Source organism: Oncorhynchus keta, chromosome 14 (assembly GCF_023373465.1).
Source record: "Oncorhynchus keta strain PuntledgeMale-10-30-2019 chromosome 14, Oket_V2, whole genome shotgun sequence".
Taxonomy (NCBI): Eukaryota; Metazoa; Chordata; class Actinopteri; order Salmoniformes; family Salmonidae; genus Oncorhynchus; species Oncorhynchus keta.
Window position 1 is genome coordinate 23458694 of NC_068434.1, and position 13596 is coordinate 23472289.

Genomic DNA, 13596 nt, shown 5'->3' on the forward strand with positions numbered 1-13596 from the left:
CTGGTTGATTCCATGCCGTTTCTGTAGGCCTAGCCTATGTTTTATTGGCTTGTTCGAGGTTGTGAATCATTCCCACTGTGAAATGTTGGGACAAAAAGCATGCACCCACTACTTATTTTCAGTCATATTCATTCTCACACAATCATATAGGCCTAGTCCAATTCTCCAAGGCATAATTTGCTTACCAAATGCAGTCATATGTCTTGCGTTTTGGCGCTGAACAACCATAACGCGCGTGCGCAACTATTCCGCTCTTCGTTGCTGCCACTGTCAGTGAACGCGCCTGACACGGTTGTGGCCAAGAAACAAGCGTGTGCTGTCGGGTGCTGAATTCACGCTGTCCCAAACCGAGATGAAAACGGAGTTGGTTGCGCAAACACGAAGTCCTACCAGTAAAAAGCTACCATTGAAATATTTGGGATGTGTTGCCTTGGTTTGGTTCAAGAACTGTAACTATGTAAGTATTTACTCAATGCCAAATTTTGCTTGAAATAGCGCCGGCAAGGATGCATATCCTGCTGCACTGTTGGTCAGAGGTGCTGCTAGCAACTTAACAAGGCAGCATGCAAATTCCGAACGTTTTCTGAACATGATAGGTGGCTACTTGTTATTTCCCCCTTTATATGACATGCACTCTTCTGGATGTTTTTATTTTCCAGTGACTTTCAGTGATCTAATCATTGATGTCTGTCAAGGTAGGAAGCCATGCCATTTGGCTAGCTAGTTAACGTAATATCACAATTCAAAAGGATTGTCATAAACAAATTGAAAAGAGGACGAAATGAACTTTTATGTTGGTTCGAGTTTTGTGTATTTACATTTTCACTTGCGGTTGTTTGATGTAGAAGTACACCTGTCATATCATGCAACTTATCTCAATTTACTCCTGAAAGTTGTAATAGTAGAATGCACAAGGTACACTTTCGAAATTGGGTAGTGCATCATACGTTTTCTTCTTGTCATTGCAGACCTTAGAGAGCTATTTATAACTTGTCAGAAATGTACAGATCAACTTGCCCATGTCTGCAAAATAAACGTTGCTCTGTTTTTTGTCGTCCATAGATGTTGCTGTAATGTTTGTCCATCAAATAACACACGAACACACATAAGACATGGCAAAACTGCAATATTTTATCTGCACCCCATGACAAAATGTGTAGAATTGCATGAATTGAGCTTTAAACCTGCAAAATGTTCTCTCCGCCAACAAGATGAGTGTGAACAGTTTTTGTCATGAACAGTGCTTGTGCCCATTGAAATAGAAGTGGTGTGTGTGCAAAAGTGAGGGAGGGGGAGGGAAGGGGGGGATGCGGAATGTTCCCCAATGCTGGAAGGGGGCCCTGAGTGAAAAAGTTTGGGAACCCCTGCTGTACAAGACTGTAGACTTGGGCGATATGGATGAATTCATTTTATTTTTAAATGACCCTTTTAAACCACTGCTACTACAAGTTTGATTGTAGCCATTAACAATCACCATTATTAGTAAACCTAAGGAACGATATCAGCAAAAATGCCTGCGATAAGTGTTCGTTATGGTCGGTGTCGATAATGTTTGTTTTATCGTCCCAGCTTTACTGCAGAGTAAGCAGCAGAGTGCACAGACTGTAGCAGGTACTGGTCCTTGCCTTTGGAATGGAAACGGTAACCGGAGCCTAATTTCCTCAGGCTCCCTGGCCCAGTCAAGCTAAACTAAACGGGCATAGAGTGCACGGCTTGTAAATGAGAAGTGTGTGAGTGACATTTTGTTTTGCAATTAGTGTTATGCGTCTTGTTTATACAGAGTACATCACTGTTTTCTCAACCACACGTCTAACAGTGAGGCTACTGTCAACAGTGCCGAGGTGGTGATGCAGTTTTTGCTTGCCAGTCTTTTTGAGTGTTACTTTTTCAGTAATAGGAGAAGCCATACTATAACCAGCAGATATGTCATTGAACAGCAGGATAGATGGGTTGAAAGGAAGAGTCCAGTCATGGACACCTCGGACTCGTAATATGACCCCTTTTGAAATGGATTAATTCCATTCCATTGATCAATGGTACATCTATAATGACCACTAAACCATCTCAATGATCCTGTTTTATCTTCAATCCTTTTCGTAATACATGATGGGTTGCCTGTTTGTGGGTGTGCATAGTTATACATTTTGAAAGCACCCAAATTCACTGCTATCAACATATTCCAGTGTTCCATGCCCAAGGCTCCGCTGCTCAGAAGGGGATGTTTTGGAATTCAGTCGCTTCAGCCTAACTGTTAAACTGAAACCATATCTGCCTCAACTAAGTGTTGGCAGTCATCAAGGCCTAATGGATGGAATGTTCTTTCTCTGACTTGATGGGGAAGATGTCTCAAGATATTATTACTGAATTGCTGTTTTTTTATCTCCTCTTACACACGTGTGCGCACACACAATCTTTGAAGATTATTGTTGGCTTATTGTTGGGTGGCTGAATCCCAGAATGACTAATAAAATGCTGATCATTAGGTGTGCTCTTATAGACATGACGCCCCCCCCCCCCTTTCTACTCTCTACACACAGGGAGGAGGATGCCTGAAACAAGTGTATATGGTGTGGAATAGCGAAATCTTACTTAGAACACTCATTTGGCCTTGTCTGAAATATGTGCTTTACCCAGAGAGACGGCAGAATTGATTGACCTCGGGGATTCTTTCTTCCTCAACTATTTAATGTGCTATGAAAAATTAAAACAGTTTGAGCGTGTGTGTGCAGATTATTCTCTACTGCACCTGTAAGAGGTTTGCAATGCATTATCATGCTCAGGTTGTAGCTACACTACTAGCCAGTAGCCACATTGCTGACCAAATTCCCAAATTAAGTTCCATATAAAGGCTAGAACTTGATTTGCCTCTTGTTACTGTCACAATGGTAGGCCTGGTTTGGAGCAGGTGTGTGAATAAATAGGCCTACCTGAGGGGATGTCAAACCTCAGATAAACACCAGCTAGTTACGCCTCCACAGACTCTTTCCTTTGTTTTCCTCACATGTCTTCTTCAGCACTGTAATGTACTGCTCATGAAGTCTGCCTCTAACTGTTTTCAGCATCCCTGATATAGGACCTTCAGAGCCAAAGAGGCTTTTTTACTGACTGTTTTACTGGCACTGAAATATTCATGCCAGAGTTTTTGAACAGGCACAACATTCTCCTCTTTCACTGTGTTTTGAACAAGCACCAAGAGGCTCTCCTCTTTTCTGACACATTTAGCTCTCCCTTCAGCTCTCCCATGGAGGACTTTCTAGGTCCCTTGGGGTAGTCACTGACTCGCTGGTTGCTGCAGGCTAATTAGTTGAAGGTTTGGTAGTGGTGGTGACAGTGGTTGAGTCTTTTACCTCGGCACCAGTTAAGTGGTGAAGCTATGTGAGCAGTGTTTTAAACTTTAGACATGCACACGTAATCCAGAGTTGTTGTAAAGATATCCCCCCAAGGTTGGCCTGCTGCTTGTCCAATGGACTTGGTGGATAATAGTCTCACGGATGGTGAATCTGAATCAGAAGCCAATTCAGAGCTTAAATCTCGAGGTCTACAAGCCTATATGTAAGCTGTCCTGAATGTGTCCACTTGATCTGCATGAAAGTTGTGTTTTGGGCACAGATTCATCTATGGTAGTCTCTCCGCCTTGTCCATGTTGGCCTCCTTGCACTGTTTGCTGCCTGTTTGCTCTCTGTCCTCCCCAGTACTGTCATCAGACCCAATGTGGCTCTGTCTGATGAGGTGTATTGGATGGGACTGTGATTGCTGCTGTTCAGTTCTCACTCATGCATGGGAACATGTTTCCATTACCTGGGAAATAGACAATGATAGCTCTCAGGTCAGGACAGGGGTACTCTGCTGCAGCTCCTAAAGACTCATAGACCCAAACCCAACCTTAACATTCAGATTTCTTACTGTGGCGTGTGTGTGAATAGGAAATCAGCTAGGCCTGAAACGAGGACACGAGCGCGCGCACACGAACATGCATACACACGCCCTTTCTGAGCTGCTTTTAGGAACAGACTTTGATAAGAGCATTGTACGTATGCTGTATGCCTACAGCACATCGCACTGTTTTCTCATAGATCCATTAATGTATTAACGAAGGCATAATCCTAAATATAAAATGTGTTTTCCTTTTAAGCCGGACATTTCATAACAGATACAGTTGTTTGTGCAGTCCCCATCAGGGATGTGTTGCCCAGTCTGACACAGCGGGACTCTATAAATACGCTTTTGAGAACAGATGAAACATTTGAGGGAACCACAACATCTTCTAGGCCAGTTGTTTCATTCAAATGAACATGCAAGTTAAGTTACATGACTATAAGAATAGACAAAACTGTCCTCATGTAGCCTGTAAGTGAGTGGACTGGAGAGTCCTTGGGCAGATGGTTTGGCCTTTTGAGAAGGAGACCTCCTGTGTCACTATCAAGACACTTTAGACCACTTTATCAATCCCGTTGAATAAGAGCAGTTGTTAGCGAACCAAAATGGAGAGCTCTATGCCTTGCCCACTGCTCAAATTGTGTACCACTTAGCCTAATCTGTTTTTTTAAAGCAGCCAGCTGTGCCTCTGTTACATAAGGGCCAATTTCGCAGACAGATTAAAGCTTCCCCCCTGGACTAAATTGCACTAAGTTACTTTAAAATTGTTGGTTTCATGAACATGGATTAGGACTTTGTGTACTCTTAAGTCCCGGAATTTGACTCGTCTACTAGTGCATATTTGACACTTAAATATATATATTTTTTTGTCCAGTTATTTACGATCTGACTCCAGGACTGTGTGATCCAAGGTTAGTTATGGAATTGGCGTAAGTCATAACTTTGAAATCATGTTAACAATGTGATTTACTAAGTGAGAAATTGACATCGTCATACATCAAATGTTGAGCGACGCACCATTTGAAGTAGATAGCTGTAGGCTAAATAGGCCTTATTCAGTGAGCGCTCATCTGTCCTGGCCAGTAACATGGTGCAGACAGAATGTCATTTGGAAGAAGTCCTCTGCCAACAAAATCCCAGCTCATAAAGTCTACTGCAGTGAAAATGACCTAAATAAACACAACCCCAAAATAAACCTCCCTGGGTTCACATAACCTTCTCCAAATAGAGGACAGGAAGGGGAAGTGCAGACAAACCACTTCTCTAAATGTTGGAAATGAGGCTACCTGAGCAGTGCCATCCTGGGTTTTAGATTTCAAGATCCTACACCGTTTGCTACCCTTTATCGGAGTACCCCTCTGACGATTTGTAAAACGCAAACACATTCTAACTGTTCTGTTCGGTCCCAGAAACCGATGGATTGAGCCAGAGCCAGAGCCAGAACCCACGTGGGTAAAGAGCCGTTTTGAAAATTCGGCATTGGGTAGAGATGATCTAATCGCTAATTACTTTTTTTTGTACAATACTCCTCATTTTGACATCACAACTAACTTCAGTGATTGCAGTCTCAGACTGAAGTATGTAGCGAACGACAGAGCAGCGGAAGAATTCCATTTGTCGTCAGGCAATACAGTGTGCTAAATGCCTATCATTGTATCCCACAGCTTTTTCCACAGCTGTGCTGATTTACCTGTATCTCTGCCACATGGGACACGAGCTAGCTGAAGGGTCAGAGTTGACTGCATGAGGAGGCAGAGTTAAGGGAACCTGGTCCTGACCTGGACCCCAACCAGTCACACTTCTAGACCAGAGGTCTGTGGTCCTCTCCTCTAGAGATGGTGAGTGTTCTGTGTCTGTGTGTGTGTGTGTGTGTGTGTGTGTCTGAGGCTGGTGGGAGGAGCTATAGGAGGACAACTCATAATGGCTGGAAATGGATTCAATGGAATGGTACCAAACACATGGGAACAACATTGAATCCATTCCAGCCATTACAATGTGTCTGTCCTCCTATAGCACCTCCCATCAGCCTCTGGTGTGCCTGTGTGAGGATGTCTGTCTGAGGTGGCTATCTTTGTCTGTGGCTATAATGTATTTTGGGTCTGTGTGTATGTTTCTGTATGTCAGTTGTTCCATAAAGACCGGTCACAGAGGTGATGTGTAATGTATTAGGGTCTGTGTGTATGTTTCTGTATGTCAGTTGTTCCATAAAGACCGGTCACAGAGGTGATGTGTAATGTATTAGGGTCTGTGTGTATGTTTCTGTATGTCAGTTGTTCCATAAAGACCGGTCACAGAGGTGATGTGTAATGTATTAGGGTCTGTGTGTATGTTTCTGTATGTCAGTTGTTCCATAAAGACCGGTCACAGAGGTGATGTGTAATGTATTAGGGTCTGTGTGTATGTTTCTGTATGTCAGTTGTTCCATAAAGACCGGTCACAGAGGTGATGTGTAATGTATTAGGGTCTGTGTGTATGTTTCTGTATGTCAGTTGTTCCATAAAGACCGGTCACAGAGGTGATGTGTAATGTATTAGGGTCTGTGTGTATGTTTCTGTATGTCAGTTGTTCCATAAAGACCGGTCACAGAGGTGATGTGTTATGTATTAGGGTCTGTGTGTATGTTTCTGTATGTCAGTTGTTCCATAAAGACCGGTCACAGAGGTGATGTGTAATGTATTAGGGTCTGTGTGTATGTTTCTGTATGTCAGTTGTTCCATAAAGACCGGTCACAGAGGTGATGTGTAATGTAGTTGTTTAAAGGGTCTAGGGTGTGTATGTTTCTGTATGTCAGTTGTTCCATAAAGACCGGTCACAGAGGGGTGATGTGTAATGTATTAGGGTCTGTGTGTATGTTTCTGTATGTCAGTTGTTCCATAAAGACCGGTCACAGAGGTGATGTGTAATGTATTAGGGTCTGTGTGTATGTTTCTGTATGTCAGTTGTTCCATAAAGACCGGTCACAGAGGTGATGTGTAATGTATTAGGGTCTGTGTGTATGTTTCTGTATGTCAGTTGGTTGTTCCATAAAGACCGGTCACAGAGGTGCTGTGTAATGTATTTGTTTTGGTTGTTGATGTGCACCCCTCTCTCTGATGTAGAGGTGTGATTTTTCCCTGCAGTGTTAATTTCACTTTAATGAAATTTAACGAGACGATAATTCCGCGTGAGACTAATGGACATTCAAGTAGACATGATACTCTTATCTGTTTTTTCCAATCATAAGCAGGCATCCCTGTGCAGAATATATCATGCAATCCTCTCATTGACTGATAACATCTTTCTGTTTCACAGGATTTTTGCTTTGATCACCCGGACGCTTCGGTCTCTTTTGAACTGATTCTTTTGAATTGACTGCACAGTCAGGACAGTTCAATTGTAACAAACTAACCTCAATTAGAAACAATCATTTATTTGAATGTCTTTGCTTTCATATATGCCACTTTTGCTCTGATCACATCGAAGCTCTATTTTCCCATGTGCGCTGTCATTTATCTGCATGTTGCAGTTGCCTTTTCTAATTGGAAAAACAAATGCTTTTCGCTGAAATATTAGGAGTACAGTAATACTTCTGGCTTTGTTGAAAGGCTCATATTCTCCCCTTTAAAAGGAAATCAATGTTATTTACCCACCTCCGACGGTTATTATGTAGAGAAAATCAGAGCTAAATCCTATAGCCTGTGGTTAATTTTGGCTGGCATTGGTTACAATGTTGTCAGTTAAGGAATATGAGGCAATAATAGGCTGAGTGTGCACATGATGCAAGTAAGAGGTACATTTAAATTATTTAATGGTAAAAAAATGCACTGACTAAAACTAATGGTTAATAACTAAAACCAAAGAATGAAATTACTAAAGTGACTAAGACCAAAGTATATTTTAAGAATAAAACTGAATCTAAAATAGCTGCTAAAAGTAGCCCTTTACACCTTTGAAAATTGGAGATTTGGGTACTGATAAGCGCCTCAATAGTAACGCATGAGCTGTACCGGAATATTATATAAATTACGTCAGCGCTCAGGCTGTGCTCTTCACATCGCTCTATGGGTTTTGACTGACAGCCGTTCTGATATTGAGCACCGCACACGATAAGAAGTTGCCCCCATCTCTCCCGCTAATTCGGCAATTTTTGCAAAACAAATTGTCTGAGTGAGTAAATTGCTGTAAATTTAAGAGGACTCTATATATTTTGAAAGATGATACGTTGAGGATTATAACAACAAAATGGGAAAAACATTTTGGGGACATTTTGGCAAATTTATTAAATGAAATACAGAAATATCTAATTTACATAAGTATTCACACCCCTGAGTCACGACATGTTAGAATCAATCTTTCTAAGTCCTTCTAAGAGCTTTCCACACCTGCATTGTGCAACATTTGCCCATTTTATTATTTTCAAAATTCTTCAATCTCTCTCATTTGGTTGTTGATCATTGCTAGATAACCATGCTCCATCCCCAGTCCTTTACGATTACAAGCAAACCCATAACATGACAGTCACCACTAAAATGTGTCAAATGTCAAGGGCTGTGAATACTTTATGAATCAAGCCAGAGAGTCCAAATGTGCACTTCAGATTTCATTATAAAATCATGTCATATACAGTGTCAACGTTTATGTTCACTAGGTTTGATGTACAGTTATAAGATGACATGGCGCCATACCTTGGGTTGTTCTGAACACAATGTTTGGTGAAGAAACCTTGCCACAGAAAACACACACCTGAATGTACTTATGACTCCTTTCTATTTGCACCAGCAGCAATATGTCATCTGTTTTTTTGTCCCCCCACTTTGGTTCTGAATTTACTAGCACCCACTAATTAACTTGTCATTTTTGCAGATTAAGTGTTTGGGATAGTAATGTATCCATTTTTATTGTTTACAAATTAGCTATGACATAGCCAATGAAAAATATATATACACACAGTGCATTTGGAAAGCATTTGCATATTTTGTTAAGTTACAGCCTTATTCTAAAATGGATAGTGTTTCTTCATAAATATACACACAACCCCATAATGACAAAGCTAAAACAGGTTTTTAGAAAATGTTGCAAATGTTAAAAAATGTATTAAAAAAATAACTGATACCTTATTTACATAAGTATTCAGACACTTTGCTATGAGACTCGAAATTGAGCTTAGGTGCATCCTGTTTCCATTGATCATCCTTGATCTTTCAACAACTTGATTGGACTCCACCTGTGGTAAATTCAATTGATTGGACATGATTTGGAAAGGAGCACACACCTGTCTATACAGTGCTTTGCGAAAGTATTCGGCCCCCTTGAACTTTGCGACCTTTTGCCACATTTCAGGCTTCAAACAACATTTATTGGATATTTCAAACTTTTTTTTAACAAATCAAAAACTGAAAAATTGGGCGTGCAAAATTATTCAGCCCCCTTAAGTTAATACTTTAGCGCCACCTTTTGCTGCGATTACAGCTGTATGTCGCTTGGGGCATGTCTCTATCAGTTTTGCACATCGAGAGACTGAAATTTCTTCCTATTCCTCCTTGCAAAACAGCTCGAGCTCAGTGAGGTTGGATGGAGAGCATTTGTGAACAGCAGTTTTCAGTTCTTTCCACAGATTCTCGATTGGATTCAGGTCTGGACTTTGACTTGGCCATTCTAACACCTGGATATGTTTATTTTTGAACCATTCCATTGTAGATTTTGCTTTATGTTTTGGATCATTGTCTTGTTGGAAGACAAATCTCCGTCCCAGTCTCAGGTCTTTTGCAGACTCCATTAGGTTTTCTTCCAGAATGGTACTGTATTTGGCTCCATCCATCTTCCCATCAATTTTAACCATCTTCCCTGTCCCTGCTGAAGAAAAGCAGGCCCGAACCATGATGCTGCCACCACCATGTTTGACAGTGGGGATGGTGTTTTCAGGGTGATTAGCTGTGTTGCTTTTACGCCAAACATAACGTTTTGCATTGTTGCCAAAAAGTTCAATTTTGGTTTCCTCTGACCAGAGCACCTTCTTCCACATGTTTGGTGTGTCTCCCAGGTGGCTTGTGGCAAACTTTAAACGACACTTTTTATGGATATCTTTAAGAAATGGCTTTCTTCTTGCCACTCTTCCATAAAGGCCAGATTTGTGCAATATACGACTGATTGTTGTCCTATGGACAGAGTCTCCCACCTCAGCTGTAGATCTCTGCAGTTCATCCAGAGTGATCATGGGCCTCTTGACTGCATCTCTGATCAGTCTTCTCCTTGTATGAGCTGAAAGTTTAGAGGGACGGCCAGGTCTTGGTAGATTTGCAGTGGTCTGATACTCCTTCCATTTCAATATTATCGCTTGCACAGTGCTCCTTGGGATGTTTAAAGCTTGGGAAATCTTTTTGTATCCAAATCCGGCTTTAAACTTCTTCACAACAGTATCTCGGACCTGCCTGGTGTGTTCCTTGTTCTTCATGATGCTCTCTGCGCTTTTAACGGACCTCTGAGACTCACAGTGCAGGTGCATTTATACGGAGACTTGATTACACACAGGTGGATTGTATTTATCATCATTAGTCATTTAGGTCAACATTGGATCATTCAGAGATCCTCACTGAACTTCTGGAGAGAGTTTGCTGCACTGAAAGTAAAGGGGCTGAATAATTTTGCACGCCCAATTTTTCAGTTTTTGATTTGTTAAAAAAGTTTGAAATATCCAATAAATGTCGTTCCACTTCATGATTGTGTCCCACTTGTTGTTGATTCTTCACAAAAAAAATACAGTTTTATATCTTTATGTTTGAAGCCTGAAATGTGGCAAAAGGTCGCAAAGTTCAAGGGGGCCGAATACTTTCGCAAGGCACTGTATAAGGTGTCACAGTTGACAGTGCATGTCAAGAGCAAAACCCAAGCCATGAGGTCGAAGGAATTGTCCGTAGAGCTCAGAGACAGGATTGTGTTGAGGCACAGATCTGGGGAAGGGTACCAAAAAATGTCTGCAGCATTGAAGGTCCCCAAGAACAGTAGCTTCTATCCTTCTTAAATGGAAGAACTTTGGAAGCGCCAAGACTCTTTCGAATGTTGTCCGCTCTGCCAAACTGAGCAATTGGTAGATAAGGGCCTTAGTCAAGGGAGCTGACCAAGAACCCGATGGCCACTCTGACAGAGCTCCAGAGTTCCTCTGTGGAGATGGTTGTCTTTCTGGAAGGTTCTCCCATCTCTGCAGCACTCCACAATCAGGCCTTTATGGTTTAATACATGGATCCTGGACTTCCTAATGGGCCGCCCCCAAGTGGTAAGGGCAGGTAACAACACGGGGGCCCCTCGGTGTGTGCTCAGTCCCCTTCTGTACTCCCTGTTCACTCATGACTGCACAGCCAGGCACGACTCCAACACCATCAGTAAGTTTGCTGATGACAACAGTGGTAGGCCTGATCACCGATAACAATGGGACAGCCTATAGGGAGGAGGTCAGAGACCTGACCTTGTGGTGCAAGTGCAACAGTGGAACTTTAGACCGTCCCCTCGCCCATGCCCGGGTGCGAACCAGGGACCCTAGAAGCATCGCTACCCATCGCTCCACAAAAGCCACGGTCCTTGCAGAGCAAGGGGAACTACTACTTCAAGGTCTCAGAGCAAGTGACGTCACCAATTGAAACGCTATTTAGCGTGCACCGCTAACTAAGCTAGCCGTTTCACATCCGTTACACAAGGACAACAACTTCTCCCTCAACGTGATCGAGACAAAGGAGATGATTGTGGACTACAGGAAAAGGAGGACCGAGCACACCCCCATTCTCATCGACGGGGCTGGAGTGGAGCAGGTTGAAAGCTTCAAGTTCCTTGGTGTTCACAACATCAACAAACTATCATGGTCCAAATACACCAAGACATTTGTGAAGAGGGCATGACAAAGCCTATTTCCCCCCAGGAGACTGAAAAGATTTTGCATGGGTCCTCAGATACTCAATGTTTTAAAGCTGCACCATCAAGAATCCTGACGGGTTGCATCACTACCTGGTATGGAAACTGCTCGGCCTCCGACTGTAAGGAACTACAGAGGGTAGTGCGTACGGCCCAAATACATCACCGGGCCCAAGCTTCCTACCATCCAGGACCTCTATACCAGGCGGTGTCCGAGGAAGGCCCTAAAAATTGCCAGCGACGCAGATGTACAAGATCAGGAACAGGCCACCTACCTCACATGAGTCAGGAAGCAGGGCGCATTTGGACTAGGCTACAAATATTCCCTGGGGTGGTTCGGCATGAAAAATGATTTGTAGATCAATGACTGTCAACATAGCACAACATTGAAGGAGAAGTCTTGTCAGTCTTGTCATGTGAACTATTGTCCTCAAATTTGGTCTAATATTTGTCCCATAATCACCAAACTCTTCCCTTTCAATTGCTACCATGATTATGCACATGCTTTTAATATTTGTTTTGTAAGAATATAATTTAGACCTTTCTCTATAAGCCAATTCTCATGAGTGTAAAGCATTAACACTGATGCAGACAGGCAGTGCAATGTATGTTTCCCATGCCGCTAAAGCCCATTAACATTGAATAGAGAGGGGGAGAGGAATAGAGAGACTGACCTTGGGCTCAAAGCTCCACATGGTGCTCTCTACTGTGTACAGTTAGGCTTGCAAATCGGCACACATTAGCTGATGCAGCTTATTTCTAGGCAAGCACGCTATCCCTACGAATATCTCGTAATGTTAATATTGTATAGGGCAACGTGGGCTTTGTAAGTAGGACAAATTGAAATATGCTGCAGCACCTGTTGCTAGGAGGTGTTACTGTCAAGTATATGCAGTGTAAGATGGCTTGTCTGGCTCAGCAAACAAACACCTAACTGTAATTGGCAAAGTCATTTGGAGTTTTTCTTCAGACTTTTTTTTTTTACAAAGGATCATGTTCTCAATTACTTTGTTCTTTCTTCCTCTCAGAGGTCCATTCGATTGTTTGCCAATGACGACCTCCACGTCATGGCAAAGCACGCCAACATCTACCCTTCGCCAGAGGAGCTGGAGGCTGTCCAGAAGCTGGTGTCCACCGTGGAATGTGCCCTCAAGCAGGTATCAGACTGGATGGACAACCTTAACGCCTCCCAAAGCAAGGTCCCGACCCCCACTACCAGCGACCCCAAGGATACCGGCAGCCGCAGCACCACAAAGTGAGTCTTCTCCCATGTTGCAAAAGCTTGAGACACTCTACATGGTAGGTTTTTACAAGGCACTGATACAGTTACTGCCACATATGTTCTGGTGAAAATGTGTTACTGCCATCTATTCCTGGTGAAAATGTGTTACTGCCACCTATGTTCTGGTGAAAATGTGTGGGCTACATCAATTTAATTTTGAGCGTCTGAAAGCAAAACATTTTTAGTAAGAAATGACATCCTTAGAAACTAGTGTTATGTGGCTGATTTACTGCTATGCTCTATCCTCACCAGGCCCCAGAATGCTTCGATCCTGTGTGGGGTTATGCGTGTTGGTCTTGTGGCTAAAGGCCTCCTGGTTAAAGGAGACATGGACTTGGAGCTGGTCCTGATGTGCAGAGACAAACCCACCAAACTACTGCTGTACACTGTTGGCAACAACCTGCCAGTGCAACTACTGGTCTGTTTCCACTCAAGCATTTTACATGAGCAAACTAACTGTAACATTTTAAAATGGATGGGATGGCACATTATCCTAAAAAATGTACTATTTTCCAATGTGAGTTTCGAATACCAGTACTTTAGGTTGTGCAGTGCAGATC

At 42.5% G+C, this 13596-nt stretch overlaps 1 protein-coding gene across 2 annotated transcripts in view; it reads left to right on the top strand.

Moving 5' to 3' along the window:
• Positions 1–227: 227 nt before the first annotated feature.
• The window catches only part of LOC118393028 (spermatid perinuclear RNA-binding protein-like), a 41738-nt gene continuing 28369 nt past the window's right edge, over positions 228–13596 (top strand). For both annotated transcript variants that reach the window (XM_035785206.2, XM_035785207.2), the window contains exons 1-4: positions 228–457; positions 5541–5714; positions 12783–13009; positions 13289–13454. In XM_035785206.2, the coding sequence (XP_035641099.1) occupies positions 5712–5714; positions 12783–13009; positions 13289–13454 (396 nt within the window). In that variant the 5' untranslated portion in view covers positions 228–457; positions 5541–5711. The remainder of the gene's footprint in view (positions 458–5540; positions 5715–12782; positions 13010–13288; positions 13455–13596) is intronic.